An 18,775-nucleotide genomic window follows, 5' to 3' on the forward strand; every position below is an offset into this window, starting at 1 on the left:
TTTGGCTTACGAACTCTTGCCTTATATATTCAGTTGTTTTCAATTTTCAACGCGTCACAATTTAGGAATTACAATAAATATTAATAATTATTATCTAGCCTCATAAAGAATTTGATTCATGGACTTATTGATAGCTGGCGGATTTATCTTTGTAAATGAATGGAGCTGTATCGCTTTCGAGCATGTTGAGTCGAACTTGGAAACGCAAAAATAAACGAGCGTTTACGAACAAGTTTGATACAAGCAGTAATAATGTGAACTGATTGTTGGAAATAATATTGAGTCAAAACTAACAGGAATTACTTGTATACATGTTAGAAGAGAGTTTTATTACGAAGAGTACGAGAAAGCAACGAGCTTCATTGAAAATGTTGTGCTCGTTGTCGCTCTCTTGATATGCACTGACGTAAAAATTGTGCAATAACAAAGTATTAGCAGTTGCGCCGCTGCAGCGGCTGGTGCAATGCAGTGCATTGCTGGTGCACTGCTTCTTTTGCGTGAGGCTATGCGATAAGCAGTGCAAGTTAAAAATAAGGCAACATCTGTATATGAGCATCAGTGTTGCCAACTTGGCTATTTTCTAGCCAGATTTGGCTATTTTGCATGACCTAAAACTAGAAACCACTCAATTTTGCTAGAGCCTGTTATGTTGGCTATTTCACAAAAAAAATTTGCTATTTTTTAGCTATTTTAAATTATTTGTAATATTTGATTATATGTATTTATTTAAAGTTGACTAAAAAAAAAGTGGACCTTCAAATTTAATATTCGGAAGTCGTATATTGGCAATAGAGACGTTGTTTGTGGCTATCGATATGTACACACCACGTTTACCGCCCAGCGTGACCGAATTGTGTATTTTAAATACTAAAATATTATTTACCCCTTTGTAGCTTTTGGGTTCTTGGTATTTTCTCAACATCGTTTCGCGCTCGCAATGCTACCATCTCTACATTCAAATTCACTGATTATTGTGTTTGTGCGGAAGTTTCTTAAAATGTATAAACAAAAAGTTCGCGATGCTTGGTTGGAGGATCCCCAACTTAAGGACTGTATTGCAAAAGATTTAACTAACAAATTAAAAGCATTTTGCAAATATTGCAAATGCACATTAAATGCAAAGTTGTGGGACTTGAAATCGCCCGTTGAAACTAAAAAAACACGAGGCAAACCTTGAAGTACGGCGAGGTAACCAAACAATAGAGTTTCTCAAACCTCTACAGAGACATCCTCAAAGGAATATGCTCTCTGCTTGTTTGTGGCTCAACACTGTTTAATTAGTCCGGTTGACCACCTTAATAATTTGTGCGCGCAAATCTTTAAAGAAAGCCAGTTAAAAATTCATCGAATGTCATGCACTTTGACAGTCATAAAAAATGTGCTGTCGCCACATTTTCAGGAATGTCTGCAAAACGACATTGCAAAACAAAATTTAGCTTATTGATTGATGAATCGACAGATATAAGCTTTACAAAAATACTTAGTGAGCTTTCCGCATTTTTCTAATATATTGGTTCCGAAGAGGTGGAAATTGGGCAAGCTTTAAACAATTAGCTTATCGAAGAAGAATCATTAAAAAATCAACACTGAATGTACAAAAATATAAGATTTTGTCATTGAAAACTAACGGCTATTTTAATTTACTATTTTTAAAGAAATCTTGCTATTTTTGGCTATTTTTTTATGCTTTCACTGCTATAAACGACCACTAAGAGTTGGCAACACTGATGAGCATTTCCTGGATCGCGGACGTGATATTCTTACGGTCTTTAAACGTACAAATTTCGTCAAAAATATACATTCTCAAAACTCTTTTTAATTGTTTAACTCATTAAAGAGAGCATTTTTTATGAGAGACTAGTTTTGAAGATTGTCTAATTAGAGAAAATTATTGAAAAACACTGCATCAAGAACGTGACGAAAAACGGAAATTACATTTGACTTCATCATCAACAATTGTGTAAGACAGCAAATGTGGCTAGTAAATTCTAGGACAATACTTTTAAATCATAATAATGTAGTGTTTTCTATTAGTATGCACTATTATAAAGTATTGTTATTGATTTATTTATTTTACAAATTGTATAAATATTTGTTACGTGACGTCCCGAACGTGAAATTTTCATCATCAACATAGTTATTGTGAAATTGTAATTTTTCACATTTTCAAAGCAAAGGATTAGAAGAAGAAGATATAGAATGATATATTCCTTTATAAGTAGATTATAATACAATATGGATCTGACAATACTATGTTAAATTTTGTAAATGTAATACTCAACAAGCAATAAAGCGCTAAACCTAAGCAGAAACAAAGCTCGGATTCGGTTCTAGCACCAATAATTAAACAACTGCATTTTTTTATAATCAATGTATTCATATTTTGCATTGAATAATTATAAAAAGCTATTTTCAGCTTAATATTTTGAAAGAAATAATAAAAAAAAAAAAACTTTTGCTCTTTACCAACATGCTTTGCGATTTCATTTTATTAATAATTTTTCTCAAACAATTAATTCGACATCAGTTTAAGATGGGCTGAGTGTATTGTAAAATGATATCTGGATCTATCTATCCAGTGTGACTACGAATCCAGTCCAGATAAGCGCTATCTCGAGTAAAGCCACTTAGACGCGAGTCTATAAAGGAGGCTACAGCAACGAGTTTGGAACCATCACGAGTGAGCAATGGACCCCCCAGAGTCGCCACTCTTGTTAGCTGGACCGACGCAGATATTGGTGCTTCTCATAGACTACATGCCTAAAGTCATTATTCAACAGTTTCATTGAACCATAGTATATTTTAACATACTCTGCGTTGTGTGTGCAATGAGCGGCAGTCAAAATCCAATTGTGATCAATAATGGAGCCACAACATCCAGAAATTTTATGCTCCCTACTGATGGCTATTAAAACAATGTATGGGAATTGTCCTTTATGGGCCTTTATTCCCTCGTAGATGTGTTGCTGGATATCAAAATATTTGGTTCCATCCAATATATTTGTAAATACATTAAAAAAACAGAGCTGCATAACTTTTGAGCATGTTAAGTCAAACTTTCGATCGAACGATTATGCAAAAGCAAGCAAGCGATTAGAACGAGTTTAATGTTATGTTATGTTTAATATACATGTGGATAGTACATTCTAAGTGGTATAGTTTCCTTTTAGTAAACCCTATTATGAAGTACAATTATAAATTTTATAAATTTTTGTTACGTGACATCGTCAAACGTGCAAATGAGATGTAAATAATATGTGAATTTGTTTTTTTATTCCCCATATTGCGGGCAAAGGATCAAGAGAATGGATATAGAGTTATATATTCCATAACAAAGAGATTATTATAAAAAATAGATCTGAAAAAATTTACTTAAATCCAACCTAATCAAGCCAAAGCCTTGCTTTGTTTCTAACACCATTCATTTTTTGAATATATTTTTCTCTGTATTTCTATCTTAAAAAAAGCTTTAATCAGCTCAGTATTTTGAATGAAATAATGACCACATACGTTTGCTCTTTATCAACATACTTAGCGATTTCATTTTATTACAACATTTTATCATCGTTTTATACAGGATTTAGTGCATTGTACATCTTGATTTATTGTAGGCCAGTGTGATTACGAATCCAGTCTAGATAACTGCTAACTCGACTAAAGCCACCTAGTCGACCTGGATCTAGAAAAGAAGCTACACCAACGAGTTTGGGATCTTCGCGTGTGACCAATGGACCCCCGGAGTCGCCTCTACCGACAAATGGACCGACGCAGATCATGGTGTCCGATGGTTCCCTACCGAAATTCCAGCAGTTCTTTTTGCTGTTAATCTGTAAGTCGATAAACTGTAGATTTTCCTGTTCTATACCATATTCATTTTGGCCCCATCCACTGGCTACAGCCGCCGCTCCTTCGTAGTCATTATCGCGATCGGCAAGCGACACTTTATTAATCAACTCCGAGTACTCCACACGAGGTGTGCGAATGAGAGCAATATCATTCACGTGAGTTCTATTATCATAGTGCTCGTGCTCAATAATGTTTTCGGAACCAACTACATGGCTAAATTCACCCTGCTTATATTTTGTTGAACCATAGAAGATTTCAACCCACTTAGAGTTGTGCGTGCAATGAGCGGCAGTCAAAATCCAGTTGTGATCAATGATGGTACCCCCACATCCAGAAATTCGATGCACCTTACCGATGGTCATCGAAACAATGTATGGGAATTGTCCTTTATGGGCATAATTTCCGTTTTGGATGCGTTGCTGGATATCGATATTTTGAGTTCCACCGAGCGGAAGCTTAGCCCCAAGTGACAGGGCAAATGTCACAGATAGAAAGACGAATAGTACTTGCATGGTTAGCGAATTGTATGTCTTTGGCTCACGAACTCTTGCCTTATATATTCAATGATTTTCAATTAAGTTACGTCAATTTAGGAAAAGTTCAGAATGCTAATTAAGTATTATCAAGGTATCCTCATAAAGAATTGAGTTGATGGACTTATTGATACCTCGAGGAGTTATCTTTGTAAATACCCTAAAGTAACGGAGCTGAATCACTTTCGAACATGTTGAGTCAAAATTGCAGTCGAACGATTCTGCAAAAGCAAACGAGCGTTTACGAACGAGTTTGATGATCAGTAGTGAGTAAATTATTTGCTTAGCATAATGTCGAACTGCCATTAGACATGTTTGAAATGAGTTTGATCACAACGAGCACGAGCAAGCAACGAGTTTGATTCAAAATATTATGCTCCTGACAGCTCTCTGATTTCACCGAAAACTATGCAATAATAAGTAGCGTCCCTCTGGCAAAGCAGTGCACTGCTGTTACACTGCTTCATTTGCGCGAGGTTATTCGGCAAGCAGTGCACTTTGTGCACTTATATGTATGTGTGTGTTCGTTTAAAAGAAAGTTTTACTTCATTATATAATATATCAAAAATTACAAAAATAAACATTCGAATGCACGCAAAGTGAAAATAAATTTTTGTCTTGATAAAAGTTTATTATGGGAAAATTTTAGATTCTAAGATAATCACAATAAATAAGGGTCTTTGAATGCTATATAAATCGAATTCGCTTTCGGGGCAAAGAGCTTAGACTGATCAAATCAAAAGATTTCGAGAAATTTAAAAATATTATGAATATAACTTTATAATGCGTTTTATTTGATTCATGAATATTGCGTTGTTGATTTTGAATTACAATTTCATCTTTTTTTCGCACCTTTTTTCTAAAGGACTATAAAAGAGCATATAGAGTAAGATATCCCATATCAAATAAATTATAATTCAATTTAGATCTGATAAATCTAAAGTCTCTAAATCTAACCAAAATAAATCAGAGACAGGCCAAATCTAACTCAAAACTCTACCTTGCATTTCACCAATAAAGTTACGCTTGTTATTCGGTTTTTGTTGATTTGTGGGGGCGGATCTGCGTGCAAGCATAACAAATGCTGTCGAAAAAAATATAGCTCTATCTCTTATAGTCTAGTCTGGCGATCTAGGTGTTCATACGGACAGACGGACAGACAGATAGATGGACATGGCTAGATCGTCTCGGCTGTTGTCTCTGATCAAGAATATATATACTTTATAGGGTCGGAGATGCCTTCTCTACTTGGTACTCCACTACCTATTATATACATTTCCTGTCTGCACAAAGTTATTCTACCCTATGGGTATATTCAATGTATTTAAATCTTGCGTAAAATAATTAAAATGTGAACATTTTGAAAGAAATAATGACAATGCTCTTTTTTAACATGCTTTACGATTTCATTTTATTAATAATTTTTTACATGCAATTAATTAGACATCATTTTATGATGGGTTTGGGATTCATCTGGATCTATTCTAGGCCAGTGTGGTTACGAATCCAGTCCAGATAACTGCTAACTCGACTAAAGCCACCAAGCCGACCTGGGTCTAGAAAAGAGGTTACACCAACGAGTTTGGGATCATCGCGTGTGACCAATGGACCCCCAGAGTCGCCACCACCGACAAATGGACCGACGCAGATGATGGTGTCCGATGGTTCATAAACGGCATTCCAGCAGTTCTTTTTTGCTGTTAATCTGTAAGTCGATGAACTGTAGATTTTCCTGTTCTATACCATATTCATTTTGGCCCCATCCACTGGCTACGGCCACCGCTCCTACGTAGTCATTATCGCGATCGGCAAGCGACACTTTATTAACCAACTCCGAGTACTCCACACGAGGTGTGCGAATGAGGGCAATATCATATGCGAGATTTCGACTATTATAGTTTTCGTGCTCAATAATGTTATCAGAACTGACAACATGACTAATTTCACTCTTCCATTTTTCCGTTGTACCATAGAAGATTTGAACCCAAACGGCGTTGTGTGTGCAATGAGCGGCAGTCAAAATCCAGTTGTTATCAATGATGGTACCCCCACATCCATAAATTCTATCCACCGTACGGATGGCCAACGAAACAATGTATGGAAATTGTCCTTTATGGGCATCTTTTCCCTTCTGGATGCGTTGCTGGATATTCAAATTTTGAGATTCTCCGAGCGGAAGCTTAGCCCCATGTGACAGGGCAAATGTCACAGATAGAAAGACGATCAGAACTTGCATGGTTAGCGAATTGTATGTCTTTGGCTCACGAACTCTTGCCTTATATATTCAATGATTTTCAATTAAGTTACGTCAATTTAGGGAAAGTTCAGAATGCTAATTAAGTATTATCAAGGTGTCCTCATAAAGAATTGAGTTGATGGACTTATTGATATATTGCAGAGTTATCTTTGTAAATACCCTAAAATAACGGAGCTGAATCACTTTCAAACATGTTTATTCAAACTTGCAGTCGAATCTGCATTCGAACGAGTTTGATGCGATTAGTAGTGGGAAAATTATTTGTTTGAGACATGTTTGAAACGAGTTTGATCGTAGCGAGCACGGCCAAGCAACGAGTTTGATTAAAAATATATTGTGCTGGTGACCGCGCTCTGATTTTACCGAAAGCTATGCAATAATACAGTATTAACAGTAGCGTCGCTCGAGCAAAGCAGCCCTGCAGAACTGGAGGTGTCGATTGGCCATGGCTAAGTGCTTACCTCGCCGATCACTACATGGGTACTTACTAATGTGACCCTATAGTAAACGAACGTCGAACCACCTAATTAATAAATGTATGCGTATTAAAGCATAAGTACAAAATAACGGCAAGCATCGCTTTTGTTTTTGTTATTTTTGTTCACTAGTGAACTGCTGATGCCCTGCTTTCTTTTACTCAAGGCTATTCGGCAAGCAGTGCGAGTTGTGCACTCACATTTGTTCGATTAAAAGAAAGATTTACTTTAGTATTCAACAACAATTAAAAAAAAACATTATGACATTCGAAAGCATTTAAAGTGAAAATAAATAAATAAAAGTTTATTCTGGGCGAGTATTAGATTCCAAGACATTCACAAAATATTAGTCTTTAAATGCTACATAAATCGAATTCGCTTTCGGGGAAAAGTGTTAAAAACTGATCTAATCAAAACCTTTGGGAATATATTATTTCGCGAAATTGTAAAATGTTATGCATAGATACAACTTTAAAATGCTTTTTATTTGATTAATGAATATTGCGTTGTTGATTTTTAATTACAATTTAATCTTTTTTTCACTTTTATCTAAAGGTTTATAAAAGAGCATATAGAGTAAGATATTCCATAACAAATAAATTATAAATCAATTTAGATCTGATAAATCTAAAGTCTCTAAATCTAACCAAAAAAACCATATACAGGCCAAATCTAACTCAAAACGCTGCCTTGCATTTCACCAATAAATTCAAACACCAATAATTTTTTAAATATTATTTTACTGTGTATTTGACATACTTATATATACATATATAATACATATATACCATATTATATGTATTTATATCTTGTACTTAATAATCAAAACAAGATTTATTCAGCTTGGAATTTTGAAACAAATAATGACCAGGTACTTTTGCTCTTCATCAACATACTTTGCAATTTTCTTTTATTACAAATTATTCACATGCAATTAATTAGACATCACATTATGCTGGGTTCAGTGTATTGTATAAAGGTATATGGATCTATTCTAGGCCAGTGTGACTACGAATCCAGTCCAGATAAGCGCTAACTCGAGTAAAGTATGTGGAAACACCCATCCCTCCTAAAGAGGTAACACCAATAAGTTTGGGATCATCACGAGTGACCAAAGGACCGCCAGAGTCACCAACACCGCAGGATTTCCCATCCGAAGTTATGCTATTGATAATGGTGTTCGAACTTTTTCCGTTAATCTGCAAGCCGACAAAATGTAGACTCTTTGAAGTTGAATTATGCGTAATTAGGCCCCATCCACTGGCTACGGCCCACGCTCCTTCATAGTCATTACTACGATCGGCAAGCGACACTTTATTAATCAACTCCGAGTACTCCACACGAGGTGTGCGAATGAGGGCAATATCATTCACGGCCGTTAAATTATTATAGTCTTCGTGCTCAATAATGTTATCGGGACTGACAACATGACTAATTTCACTCTTCCATTTTTCCGTTGTACCATAGAAGATTTGAACCCAATCGGCGTTGTGTGTGCAATGAGCGGCAGTCAAAATCCAGTTGTGATCAATGATGGAGCCACCACATACATTACTATGATTGCCCTTACGTATGAGCAACGAAACAATGTATGGGAATTGTCCTTTATGGGCAATTTCTCCCCCGAAGATGCGTTGCTGGAAATCGAAATTTTGGGTTCCACCGAGCGGAAGCTTAGCCCCATGTGACAGGGCACATGTCACAGATAGAAAGACGAGTAGAACTTGCATGGTTAGCGAATTGTATGTCTTTGGCTCACGAACTCTTGCCTTATATATTCAATGATTTTCAATTAGGTTACGTCACAGTTGAGGAGTCAAAATGCTAATTAGGTATTATCTAGGTATCCTCATAAAGAATTGATGGACTTAATGATGGCTGGCGAAGTTATCTTTGTAAATACATTTAAAGAACTCAGCTTTATCACTTTCGAACATGTTGAGTCAACCTTGGGATCGAACGATTCTGCAAAAGCAAATGAGTGCGCTTTCGAACTAGTTTGACGCGATCGATAATGAGTGAGTGAGTATTGTGCTCGTGGCCGCTCACTGATTTCACCGAAGTCAAAGTCAAAGCTCTACAACAATAAAGTATTATCATGAGAGGCGCTCTGACAAAGCAGTGCACTGCTGTGACACTGCTTGTTTGGCGCGAGACTACGCCAGTGTTGCCAGAGTCGCTTTTTTCCCGTCAAAACTGGCTTTTTTTCAAATACCATTTACTTGAAAAAATTGCAAACAGCGGGCAGCGGGAATTCTGGCTTTTTTTTACTTAAATGATTTTTTTATACCCGCTACCCATAGGGTATGTAGAAGGGTATTATAACTTTGTGGCGGCAGGAAATGTATGTAACAGGTAGAAGGAGGCATCTCCGACCCTATAAAGTATATATATTCGTGATCAGCGTCAACAGCCGAGACGATATAGCCATATCCGTCTGTGTGTCTGTCCGTCTGTCCGTATGAAACACTGGATCTCAGAGACTATAAGAGATAGAGCTATAATTTTTTTTCGACAGCATTTGTTATGTTTGCACGCAGATCAAGTTTGTTTCAAATTTTTGCCCCGCCCACTTCCGCCCCCGCAAATCAAAAAAATCGAATAACAAGCGTAAATGTAAAGCTAGAGTTGGTATATACAATAATTACTATAGTAGTTATGATTCCTGAAAATTTGGTTGCGATCAGATAAAAATTGTGGAAGTTATTAAAGAAATACTTTTGTATGGGGAAAAACGCCTACTTACTAGGGGTCTGAGTTGCTTTGGGTGACAATCTGGTACATTGTGTCGTCTATGGTATATTTTGAATGGTGTGCTGTATCGATATACCAAACATACCATTTGGTATATTTTTAGTATTTTTAGTATATTCGGTATATTTTGAAAATAATACCGCAATATTTTGCCCTTATTAAAAATGGGTAGCGGGTATCTCACAGTCGAGTACACTCGACTGTAGCTTTGTCACTTGTTACTCTTAAAAAGAGAGCTGAACTCAATATTTTGAAACAAATAATGGCAAGATATTTTTTCTCTTTATCAACATTCATTGCGATTTAATTTTATTACAACACTTTCTCATCGTTTTATACAGAGTTTAGTGCATTGTACCTCTTGATTTATTGTATGCCAGTGTGATTACGAATCCAGTCCAGATAACTGCTAACTCGACTAAAGCCACCTAGTCGACCTGGGTCTAGAAAAGAGGCTACACCAACGAGTTTAGGATCATCACGTGTGACCAATGGACCCCCAGAGTCGCCACCACCGACAAATGGACCGACGCAGATGATGGTGTCCGATGGATCATCAACGAAATTCCAGCAGTTATTTTTGCTGTGAATCTGCAAGTCGATGAACTGTAGATTTTCCTGTGGTATACCATATTCATTTTTGCCCCATCCACTGGCTACACCCCACGCTCCTTCGTAGTCATTATCGCGATCGGCAAGCGACACTTTATTAATCAACTCCGAGTACTCCACACGAGGTGTGCGAATAAGGGCAATATCATTTACGTGAGTCGTAGTCATATCATAGTTTTCGTGCTCAATAATGTTATCGAATCCGATAACATGACTAATTTCACCCTGCCTTTTTTTCGTTGAACCATAGAAGATTTGAACCCACTCGGCGTTGCGTGTGCAGTGAGCGGCAGTCAAAATCCAGTTGTGATCAATGATGGAGCCACCACATCCATAAATTCCATCCACCCTTTTGATGGCCAACGAAACAATGTATGGGAATTGTCCTTTATGGGCATCTTTTCCCTTTTGGATGCGTTGCTGAATATCGAAATTTTGGGTTCCACCGAGCGGAAGCTTAGCCCCATGTGACAGGGCACATGTCACAGATAGAAAGACGAGTAGAACTTGCATGGTTAGCGAATTGTATGTCTTTGGCTCACGAACTCTTGCCTTATATATTCAAAGATTGTCAATTAAGTTACATGAATTTAGGGAAAGTTCAGAATTCTAATTAAGTATTATCAAGGTATCCTCATAAAGAATTGAGTTGATGGACTTATTGATACCTCGTCGAGTTATCTTTGTAAATACCCTAAAATAACGGAGCTGAATCACTTTCAAACATGTTGAGTCAAAATTGCAGTCTTACGATTCTGCAAAAGCAAACGAGCGTTTACGAACGAGTTTGATGCGATCAGTAGTGAGTAAATTATTTGCTTAAAATAATGACGAACTTCCATTATACATGTTTGAAATGAGTTTGATCACAGCGAGCACGAGCAAGCAACGAGTTTGAATGAAAATATTATGCTCCTGACTGTTTTCTGATTTCACCGAAAACTATGCAATAATAAAGTAGCGTCCCTCTGGCAAAGCAGTGCACTGCTGTTACACTGCTTCATTTGCGCGAGGTTATTCGGCAAGCAGTGCATTTTGTGCACTTATATGTATGTGTGTGTTCGTTTAAAAGAAAGTTTTACTTCATTCGTATGCACGCAAAGTGCAAATAAATTTTTGTCTTGATAAATTTTATATTTTAAGATAATCACAATAAATTAGGCTCTTTGAATGCTATATAAATCGAATTCGCTTTCGGGGCAAAGAGCTTAGACACTGATCTTATCAAAGATTTGGGAATATATTATTTCGAGAAATTTTAAAATATTATGCATATAACTTTATAATGCGTTTTATTTGATTCAAGAATATTGCGTTGTTGATTTAATCTTTTTCACACCTTTTGTCTAAAGGACTATAAAAGAGCATATAGAGTAAGATATCCCATAACAAACTAGAGAGATCTAGGCGTTCGTACGGACAGACAGACATGTCTAGATGGTCTCGGCTGTTGATTGTGATCAACAATATACTTTATAGGGTCGGGAATGCCTCTTCTACCTGTTACTCCTCTACCTGTTATATACATTTCCTGTCTGCACAAAGCTATAATACCCTTCTACCCTATGGGTAGCGGGTATAAAAATAAGTGAAGGTTATTCCTAAAACTTTAGATTAGCACTATTTGTAGAGCTAAGATTGATTTTAGGAACTTTTTCTGTTTTACGACAAAATATATAAATTCCTTCATATTTTGGGTTTGCGTGCGAATTTGTTAATTTTTGCAATTATCAGAACAGAAAACAAAACAGAAAAAAAGTCCCAAAACCATTCTTAGCTCTAATTAAAGTACTAGGTAGAGCTATAAGAATAACATTTTTTTATTTTTAAAATTGTTTCAGGGTATGGTTTTTTTTCCTTCACTTTAAAGATCGCACGCGACATTTGTCAGAGAATTATCCATATACCATGTTCTATGTATTTATATCTTGCACTGAATAATCAAAACTAGATTTATTCAGCTCGGAATTTTGAAAAAAAAATAATAACCAGCTACTATTGCTCTTCATCAACATACTTCGCGATTTTATTTTATTACAAATTATTCACATGCAATTAATTAGACATCACTTTATGCTGGGTTTAGTGTATTGTATAACGGTATCTGGATCTATTCTAGGCCAGTGTGACTACGAATCCAGTCCAGATATGCGCTAACTCGAGTAAAGGAAGTGGAAACACCTGGTTGTCCTTTTGAGGTAACACCAATAAGTTTAGGATCATCTTGAGTGACCAAGGGACCACCAGAGTCACCACGGCCGCAGGATTTGCCATCCGAAATTGTGCTACGTATAATGGTGTTCGAACTCTTTCCGTCAATCTGCAAGCCGACAAACTGTAGCTTTGAATTATTCTCAATTTCGCCCCATCCACTGGCTACAGCCCACGATCCTTCGTAGTCATTATCACGATCGGCAAGTGACACTTTATTAACCAACTCCGAGTACTCCACACGAGGTGTGCGAATGAGGGCAATATCATTCAAGAGCGTGAAATCATTGTAAAGTTCGTGCTCAATAATGTTATCGGGTCTGACAACATTACTAATTTCACTCTTCCATTCTTCCGTTGTACCATAGAAGATTTGAACCCCCTCGGCGTTGTGTGTGCAATGAGCGGCAGTCAAAATCCAGTTGTTATCAATGATGGAGCCTCCACATGTAAACATTCCATCCACCCTTTTGATGGCCAACGAAACAATGTATGGGAATTGTCCTTTATGGGCAATTTCTCCCCCATAGATGCGTTGCTGGATATTAAGATTTTGGGTTCCACCGAGCGGAAGCTTAGCTCCAAGTGACAGGGCAAATGTCACAGATAGAAAGACGAGTAGAACTTGCATGGTAAGCGAATTGTCTGTCTTTGGCTAAAGAACACTTCCCTTATATATTCAATTTTTCAATTAGGTTACGTCACAGTTGAGGAGTCAAAATGCTAATTAAGTATTACCTAGGTATCCTCATAAAGAATTGAATTTATGAACTTAATGAAGGCTGGCGAAGTTATCTTTGTAAATACCTTTAAGAACATAGCTTTATCACTTTCGAACATGTTGCGTCAAACTTGCGATCGAACGATTCTGCAAAAGCAAATGAGTGCGCTTTCGAACTAGTTTGACGCGTTCGATAATGAGTGAGTGAGTATTGTGCTCGTGGCCGCTCACTGATTTCACCGAAGTCAAAGTCAAAGCTCTACAATAATAAAGTATTATCATGAGAGGCGCTCTGCACTGCTGTGACACTGCTGTGACACTGCTTGTTTGGCGCGAGTCTACGCTAAAGGCAGTGCAGGAATGTTAATTTCAGCATAAGCTCAAAATTCATCAAAATATTCAGATTCTTACTAATATATTTATAATTATATATTGCATATACTTATATCTGACATTGAATAATTAATTATAAATTAACTCACCTGGGTATTTTCAAAGAAATAATGACCAGATACTTTTGCTCTTCATCAACATATTTTGCGATATCATTTTATTACAAATTTTGTACATCCAATTAATAATATATCGCTTTAGTGCTAGGTTTGGTGCACTGTATGAGAGCATTACGTGCATTTATTCTAGGCCAGTGTGCTCACGAATCCAATCCAGATTAGCGCTAACTCGACTGAATCCAGCTGGAAGAATTTCGTCAGCTTCGAGTGAAAAAGAACTGACACCAACGAGCTTGGGATCGTCATGGGTGACCAGTGGACCGCCAGAGTCGCCGCTGCCAATGGTTTTGCCTTCCGATGTACTGACACAGAGAATGTTATCCGATTCACGACCAATTGCATCCCAGCAATCCTTTTTGCTCTTTATCTGTAAGTCGGCAAACTGCAGATTCTCTGGTGTTGCACTATTGTCATAGGTTTCTCCCCAGCCACTGGCTACGGCCCACGCTCCTTCGTAGTCATTATCGCGATCGGCAAGCGACACTTTGTTAACCAACTCGGAGTAATCCACATGCGGTGTACGAATGAGGGCCAAATCATTCTCGAGCGTGTCATCATCGTAGTGCTCATGCTCAATAATGTTATCGGTATTGACTTCATGGCTAAATTCACCTTGAGCAACTTTCGTTGAACCATAGAAGATTTTAATCGATTTGGCCTTGTGTGTGCAATGAGCGGCAGTCAAAATCCAGGTGTGATCAATAATGGAGCCACCACACAAGGCACCATTATCATCGCTCAGGCTGATGCTCAACGACACAATGTATGGAAATTGTCCTTTCTGGGCATCTTCTCCCTTATAAATGCGTTGCTGTATATTGAAATTTTTGGTTCCACCGAACGGAAGTTTACCACCAAGTGATAGAGAAATTGTCACTGATAGAAGGATGAACAGAACTTGCATGGTTAGAGAATTGTCTGACTTTGAGCTGAAGAACTCTTGCCCTATATATAGATGTTTTTAATTGCGTCGCATCACAGTTTAGGAGTTACAATAAAATGTAGAATGCTAATTAGGTATTATCTGGGTACACTCATAAAGAATTGGGTTGATGGAGTTCTCTTTCTGAATACCTTAAAAGAGCAGAGCAGCCTTATATAAAGCACTTTGCTCTCTCTCTTCAAGTGTTTTCACTCTGTGACACAGACTGCACAAATGTGTTGTTGCATTTGCATTTGCATTGTTTTGCTTTGCTTTCAGAACTCGCTCTCTCTGACTTTTGTTTGGCACTCATAGTTGATCGAACTGGCGTGTTTGCAAAAGTGTTTGCGAAACTTTCAAGTGCAATTGCTGGGAAAAGTTAATGGAAAATGCGAATACGAATGCGAATGCGAATACGGCGGCAATTGGCGTCATGCTTTTGCCAGGCGGCTGGCATATCACTTGAAAAATGTTGAATTTTGGTCAATAGCATGCAATTTGGGTTAGGCAAACAAGTCAACAGCAACGTGGCCCGGTTCGTGCCTTGCCCCCCGGCTTGGCAAACATTGCGGCATAATCAGCATGAATGGAGATGGGCTGGGAAGAAGGGAGCGAAGAGAGAGAGAGAGAGAGAGAGACGAGGTAGACACATTGTGCACATCTTTGTCTGCAGCATGCGATTGACCCGCGGGGAGGACGTTGCCAAAACTCTGTCAATTGGCCAAAAATGCCACAAAAACATATTTGGCAACGCCAGAATCGCAGCTGCAGTTGCCGTTACAGTTGAGTGGGGTTGTGGGATGGCATCGAGTACGAGTTGAAGCTACCAATATACCACAAACGGCTCCTGGGTCAATGTTGATTTTGGACATGAGGCGATGTCCGAGCTGTGCCAGTCAGGGCCATAAAATCAGACAGTCAATGAGCCAAATGGCCAAATAGCTGTTATTGTTATTGCCGCAGCCTGGCAAATTAATGAGGTGTCCTATTGGCCAGCCATGCATAATCATCGCACCCACCAAACGGCGCCCACTGCAGTTGCAGTTTTGTAATTGACCATGTCAGCAGTCGACAGCACTGCAATTTTGTTCAGATTTGGCAACTGGCTTTAAGCAGCTCTTTAAGCAGACGGAGCTGAGCGAATGCCAGCCAAGATTAGCATTTGCCGTTTATTTTCTTTGCTTTTATTCTTGTGACAGTCCAACATTTCCCCAGACAATATTTGCATGAAAACTGTTACTGCCACTTAAGCATATCCTTGCCAAAAAACTTCCTTTACATGCGCGCGACACAACATAACAGAAAAAACAGAAAAAAAAAACTTGGCTAGTTGTTGGTTTTTATTGTTTTTTCCTTTTCCTTTTGCGTTTTCTCCTTTTCAGTTTATTTTTTACTTGGCATTGTTGTAGTTTTAATGACAGCCACCGAACAACGAGCAGCACTCAAAATTGTCGCCTTAATGTCAACGAAAGCGTCGCGACGCCTCAAAGTATGCAACTTTTTTCGTTTCTTTTTTAATTTTTTTGGGTTGAGCCCGTGAAAAGTTTTCATTTTTATGCCCAAGCAAGTTAAGCGACAATGTTGAAATGCTTAATGTCAGCACAGGTCTGTGGCTAGCAGCTAATGTTGGATTTAACAGAATTATAGCAAAAATGTTGTGACACTTTTTTTTGGGTGTGTGATTTGGTAAGGGAAAAAAAGATTACATTAAAATAGATATGCTTTGGGTTTGCTTTTTTTCATTCAGCTTGGGGCGTTTAGATCCATTTAAATAAAAGTTACCAAAGTTGTTGCGTCTCGTTTACCTCGCAGTCATAAAACACTCAGCACTCATACGCCATGTGTTACGCAGTAAAAAAGAGAAAAAACTTTCAAGACAGTGACAGACAGCTGGGAAACCCAAACCCCAACAAAAACCAATGCGCAGCCAAACATTTTTAATTAGCCTAATGAAAAAGTTCAAATGTTGAAAAAATTTCGCAATATTCCAAGCTTTTGCTGCTGAGGGGACAACAAAAAGACAAAAGACGACTGACAAATGAGGAGAAAGCAGCGCCAAATAAGCGAGCAATAATTTTCGCCATTGTTCGCTCGCAGCTGCAGCGCGCTAAGCGAGTTGAGAAATGAGAGTCGCGATGTCACAAACAAAGAAATGCGACAACGCGAATCGCGAGGAATGAAAATGAGTAAAAGGCAACGCGATGATGTTGGTAAATAATACAAAAATATGAAAGACGTTGCAACTGGATGGAGTCTGTTCTCTCCTCTCTTCGCGCGGCTCAATGGCTTTTGGTTTCTGCCGACTACTTTATTTGCCATTGTCCTTTGTCCTTAGTCCTTGGTTCTTGGTCCTGCGGCCGATCGGCCATGAAAGCAAATAGCGCTCATTAAGCAAATGACATTTGGCGAGGCGAGTGGGGAGCCAGAATGCAGAATGTTCAATTAAAAAACTTTTCATTTTGTCGAATGGGCGACGCAGAGAGTGCCGCATACTTACGACATACATAAGTACACACATACACACACACATCAGAGTATACAGACTCACGTACATAAACCACTTAAGAATTATAAGGCGCGGCTTGGTTTCATTTCGTTTCGAGGAAGTAGGCAATGGCTCATAATTGATTTTCAACATTTGTGTGTGGATGTTGTTTTTGTTTGCGTTGTTGTTATTTCTTTGGCCACTTTGGCTTATTAAATATTTAATGGCAAATTGTCAGAAACAGCCAAAGTGAATGACAGGCTCTCACTCTCTCTGTCTCCCTCTCTCTCCCTCTCGGGTTTTGCTTGTGGCAATAATTGACAAATAAAGTGAATTGACAGCAAAAAGTTTTGTAAAAGTCTCGACGAGTTTTCTGTCTCTCTTATGAATACTTTAGGCTGCTTAGCGGCGCGATTCGAGCTGTCCAACTGCCAATTCTCCAATTATTTAAATGTTTTTTTGCTGTTCTCTTCTGTTTTCTGATTTTTTTTTTTCGCTGGGCTTCTTTTTCTTTTCATTTTATTTACGCACGCATTCGTGTGTACCGAGCCCGATAATTGCAACAAAGCAAAAACTTTTCACAGAACATGAAAGCAAAACCAAAAAGCAAAAAAGTAGACAACACTTTGACACCAACAAGTAGTCGAACTCCAGGGAACGAGAGAAAAAGAACGAGAGATTCACAGGAACAAAAGAATTGGAAAATAAAAAAAAACAGAGAAAAGAAAGAGAAAGAGTCGCCGCCGGCTAAAAACTTGTTCCATGTTGCCATCGAAAAGATTTGCCACAACTTTTGCGACGACTGTGCAAGAAAAAGTGTTTCGGTCGAGGCTGCAATTAAAAAAGGGATTACGTGGCTGGTCAGACTTTGATTTGGCTGAGACTGTTGCTTCCTTTTGCTCCTCTTGCTTCTGCTTTTCGATTAAAAGTTGAGCAAATTAAAATTGTATAATGACGGTGATTAGGCCAACAACGGACTGCAAATTGCCCAGCTTCAATTGTACAATAGATGATTCTTCATTTGTTTGCAACTTTTGCAAGTGGAGATGCGACTTCAAAGAAATTGCTTTCTTGCTCTAAAGGACAATAAACTTTATTGGTTTGGTATAATGGAAAAGATTCGTTTCATTGAAAAAAGCTTTCCAATAATAATGCTAAGAATAAAATAAATAAATAAAAATATTCATAAAATAAATGTTGAGTAATTAAAGAAATAAAGAATATAATTACGAAGTACATCACAGAGTATAATAATAAGATAAAGTACATTACTGAAAATTTCATTTACTAGAGACTACTTAAAAATACATATACATATATATAAAAAAATGAAAGTTTTCTTTGACCATTAAAAAAAACAGAAATAATTTTAAAGTTATTTTAAAAAATATGAATATTTACTTTTCCCATTTTACCTTCTTTAACAAAATCGAAAAAACAGAAATC

The 18,775-nt window shown here is 37.6% G+C and overlaps 6 protein-coding genes across 6 annotated transcripts; all 6 read right to left on the bottom strand.

The window, feature by feature from the left end:
• Positions 1-3,602: 3,602 nt before the first annotated feature.
• LOC133840070 (serine protease 1-like) lies at positions 3,603-4,358 on the bottom strand. The gene has a single exon (XM_062271727.1). It carries the CDS (start codon positions 4,356-4,358, stop codon positions 3,603-3,605), a length of 756 nt encoding a protein of 251 aa, XP_062127711.1.
• Positions 4,359-6,045: 1,687 nt separating this feature from the next.
• LOC133840072 (serine protease 1-like) lies at positions 6,046-6,615 on the bottom strand. Its single transcript, XM_062271728.1, has one exon. The coding sequence runs from the start codon at positions 6,613-6,615 to the stop codon at positions 6,046-6,048; it is 570 nt and encodes a 189-aa protein (XP_062127712.1).
• Positions 6,616-8,101: 1,486 nt separating this feature from the next.
• LOC133840073 (serine protease 1-like) lies at positions 8,102-8,842 on the bottom strand. Its single transcript, XM_062271729.1, has one exon. The coding sequence runs from the start codon at positions 8,840-8,842 to the stop codon at positions 8,102-8,104; it is 741 nt and encodes a 246-aa protein (XP_062127713.1).
• A 1,390-nt stretch (positions 8,843-10,232) lies between these two features.
• On the bottom strand, positions 10,233-10,991 carry LOC133840074 (serine protease 1-like). The gene has a single exon (XM_062271730.1). It carries the CDS (start codon positions 10,989-10,991, stop codon positions 10,233-10,235), a length of 759 nt encoding a protein of 252 aa, XP_062127714.1.
• Positions 10,992-12,476: 1,485 nt separating this feature from the next.
• Positions 12,477-13,823, bottom strand: LOC133842314 (serine protease 1-like). Its single transcript, XM_062275364.1, has one exon. It carries the CDS (start codon positions 13,318-13,320, stop codon positions 12,589-12,591), a length of 732 nt encoding a protein of 243 aa, XP_062131348.1. The 5' UTR covers positions 13,321-13,823; the 3' UTR covers positions 12,477-12,588.
• Positions 13,824-13,925: 102 nt separating this feature from the next.
• On the bottom strand, positions 13,926-14,847 carry LOC133842312 (serine protease 1-like). The gene has a single exon (XM_062275363.1). It carries the CDS (start codon positions 14,824-14,826, stop codon positions 14,044-14,046), a length of 783 nt encoding a protein of 260 aa, XP_062131347.1. The 5' UTR covers positions 14,827-14,847; the 3' UTR covers positions 13,926-14,043.
• Between the last annotated feature and the right edge of the window lie 3,928 nt (positions 14,848-18,775).

This window comes from Drosophila sulfurigaster, chromosome 3 (genome assembly GCF_023558435.1).
Source record: "Drosophila sulfurigaster albostrigata strain 15112-1811.04 chromosome 3, ASM2355843v2, whole genome shotgun sequence".
NCBI classification, from domain to species: Eukaryota; Metazoa; Arthropoda; class Insecta; order Diptera; family Drosophilidae; genus Drosophila; species Drosophila sulfurigaster.

Bases quoted from the DNA above. Each gene is read 5' to 3' on its own strand.
- LOC133840070 (XM_062271727.1), bottom strand. From the start codon at position 4,358: ATGCAAGTACTATTCGTCTTTCTATCTGTGACATTTGCCCTGTCACTT.
- LOC133840072 (XM_062271728.1), bottom strand. From the start codon at position 6,615: ATGCAAGTTCTGATCGTCTTTCTATCTGTGACATTTGCCCTGTCACAT.
- LOC133840073 (XM_062271729.1), bottom strand. From the start codon at position 8,842: ATGCAAGTTCTACTCGTCTTTCTATCTGTGACATGTGCCCTGTCACAT.
- LOC133840074 (XM_062271730.1), bottom strand. From the start codon at position 10,991: ATGCAAGTTCTACTCGTCTTTCTATCTGTGACATGTGCCCTGTCACAT.
- LOC133842314 (XM_062275364.1), bottom strand. From the start codon at position 13,320: ATGCAAGTTCTACTCGTCTTTCTATCTGTGACATTTGCCCTGTCACTT.
- LOC133842312 (XM_062275363.1), bottom strand. From the start codon at position 14,826: ATGCAAGTTCTGTTCATCCTTCTATCAGTGACAATTTCTCTATCACTT.